General features: G+C 48.3%; 1 protein-coding gene across 1 annotated transcript in view; it reads right to left on the bottom strand.

The window, feature by feature from the left end:
- LOC119321573 (disease resistance protein RGA2-like) overlaps window positions 1-2,065 on the bottom strand; it is a gene marked incomplete at its 3' end in the record, with an annotated part of 6,269 nt that continues 4,204 nt past the window's right edge. Inside the window, exon 3 of the mRNA XM_037595199.1 lies at window positions 1-1,176. Within this exon, the coding sequence (XP_037451096.1) occupies window positions 1-1,176 (1,176 nt within the window). The remainder of the gene's footprint in view (window positions 1,177-2,065) is intronic.

Genomic DNA, 2,065 nt, shown 5'->3' with positions numbered 1-2,065 from the left:
AAGGCTCTCCGGAAGGGATTCTAGTTTCTCGCAGCGTGAGAGATCTAGTGTTTGAAGGTTTTTTAGGCTTCCAAGGCTCTCCGGAAGGGATTCTAGTTGCAGGCATTCTGACAGGTCTAGTGTTTGAAGGTTTCCGAGGCTTCCAAGGCTCTCTGGAAAGGATTCTAGTTTCCGGCATTCTGGGAGGTCTAGTGTTTGAAGGTTTTTGAGGCTTCCAAGGCTCTCCGGAAGGGATTCTAGTTTCCAGCACTGTGAGAGGTCGAGTGTTTGAAGGTTTTCGATTCTTCCAAGGCTCTCCGGAAGGGACTCTAGTTTATAGCAGTCTGAGAGGTCGAGTTTTTGAAGGTTTTTGAGGTTTCCAAGAGTCTCTGGAAGGGACATTAGGTTAACGCAGCATAAGAGCTTGAGTGTTTGAAGGTTGTTGAGGCTTCCAAGGCTCTCTGGAAGGGACTCTAGTCTATAGCAGTCTGAGAGGTCTAGTGTTTGAAGGTTTTTTAGGCTTTCAAGGCTCCCCCAAAGGGATTCTAGTGTATTGCAGCGCGAGAGGTCGAGTGTTTGAAGGTTGTTGAGACTTCCAAGGCTCTCTGGAAGGGACTCTAGTTTCTTGCACACTGAGAGATCAAGTGTTTGAAGGTTTTTTAGGCTCCCGAGGCTCTCTGGTATGACTTCAACACTGATACAAGCAGACAAGTCAAGATGCACTAGAGACTTAAGTTTGCTAACCGAGCTTGGTATTGCAGAAATTTTATCTGATCCATTGAGGTTCAGGTAACGTAATTTCGAGAGCTGAGTGATACTCTCGGGAAATTGCCGATCTTGCAGCTTCGGAGCAATAAGAACCTCAAGTTGCTTCAGTTGTCCTAGAGCGCTTGGAAACTCTGTGATGGAGCATCCAGATAGGTCCAAGACACGCAAGCACTTTGGAAATGAAAATGTACCACCATGGAATTCACAATCTGTAAAATGCATCGCCCTTAACTTAGGTGGGAAAATAGTTGACATCTTCCTCGCCTTGATGTAATCTGAAATATTGCAATTTGTAACAGACACATAGCGGCAGTATTCTTTTCTTCTAGCATCGCTCGCTATTTCAGCATGAAAGACAACCAACTCTTCAGTAATAACCGATCTTGCGAGATCATGCACCAGATCGTGCATGGTGAAATTTGCAAGTCTCTGAAACAAAAAATAGCATTAATTTCTCCACAAAAGTTGTCAAGAGAATAACATTATTTATATAAATGACGTGACATGATCCTTTTAGAAAAAGATTGATATGCTCAACTCAGCAGGCCGTAAGTGGCAAAAGTGGCTATGGTGCAAATGCGGACGTGTTTAGAGATCTGGGAAACTGAAGTTCAAATTCTCTCCGAGAGCGGGGGGAGGGATTTACTAAGGGAATGGCATAACTTTAAGGACGTGTGTGGTTCGGTCAATTTTTGCCGTCATCTGATTAAAGTGTTACCTTTTTTTAGGGGAATTACAGCGTTACCTGATACCCTTAGACCTGTTTGCTTAGCTCGGCCCGGTAATGCATACCGCGCAAATGGATTACAGCCCGACTCAACTCCGATTCCGCCACACCCCAGCCGTAAACAGGTTGCGTTACCGGAGTAAACGGAGAACACGAGCAAACCCTCTCTGTCCTTGACCATCTCCATACCCGATCTTCTCCGTATAGTCACAGCGCCGGCGGCGGTGGCGGTGGAGACCCAATCTCCCCATTGGCTTCCTCCACGAATAACGCGCCATGGGAGCAGCAACAACAGCGCCGTGCGAGCAGTAGCGGTGGCCGCCGATCCCCTGCTCAAGGTATAGTGGTGGAATCGAGCCGTGTCAACAGTAGTCACTACGCACGCTCGATCCCCGTCCCAACTCAATCATGTCGGATCCCCCGTCTCTCTGTTTAGGGTTACCGGATGCCAGCCGCCGCGTGTCCCCCATTAATCCCCCACCGCCAGTCGCCGTCCCCAGTCACGACTCTGCGCCGCCCGCCGCCACCGTATGGGCTTCTCCGCCATCCCTGCCCGTGCTTCTATAGCCATCTGCATTGGGTATTATTCTT

This window comes from Triticum dicoccoides, chromosome 6B (assembly GCF_002162155.2).
Source record: "Triticum dicoccoides isolate Atlit2015 ecotype Zavitan chromosome 6B, WEW_v2.0, whole genome shotgun sequence".
Taxonomy (NCBI): Eukaryota; Viridiplantae; Streptophyta; class Magnoliopsida; order Poales; family Poaceae; genus Triticum; species Triticum dicoccoides.
The sequence above is the reverse complement of the archived record's forward strand: the minus strand, read 5'-3'. Positions and strand labels throughout refer to the sequence as shown.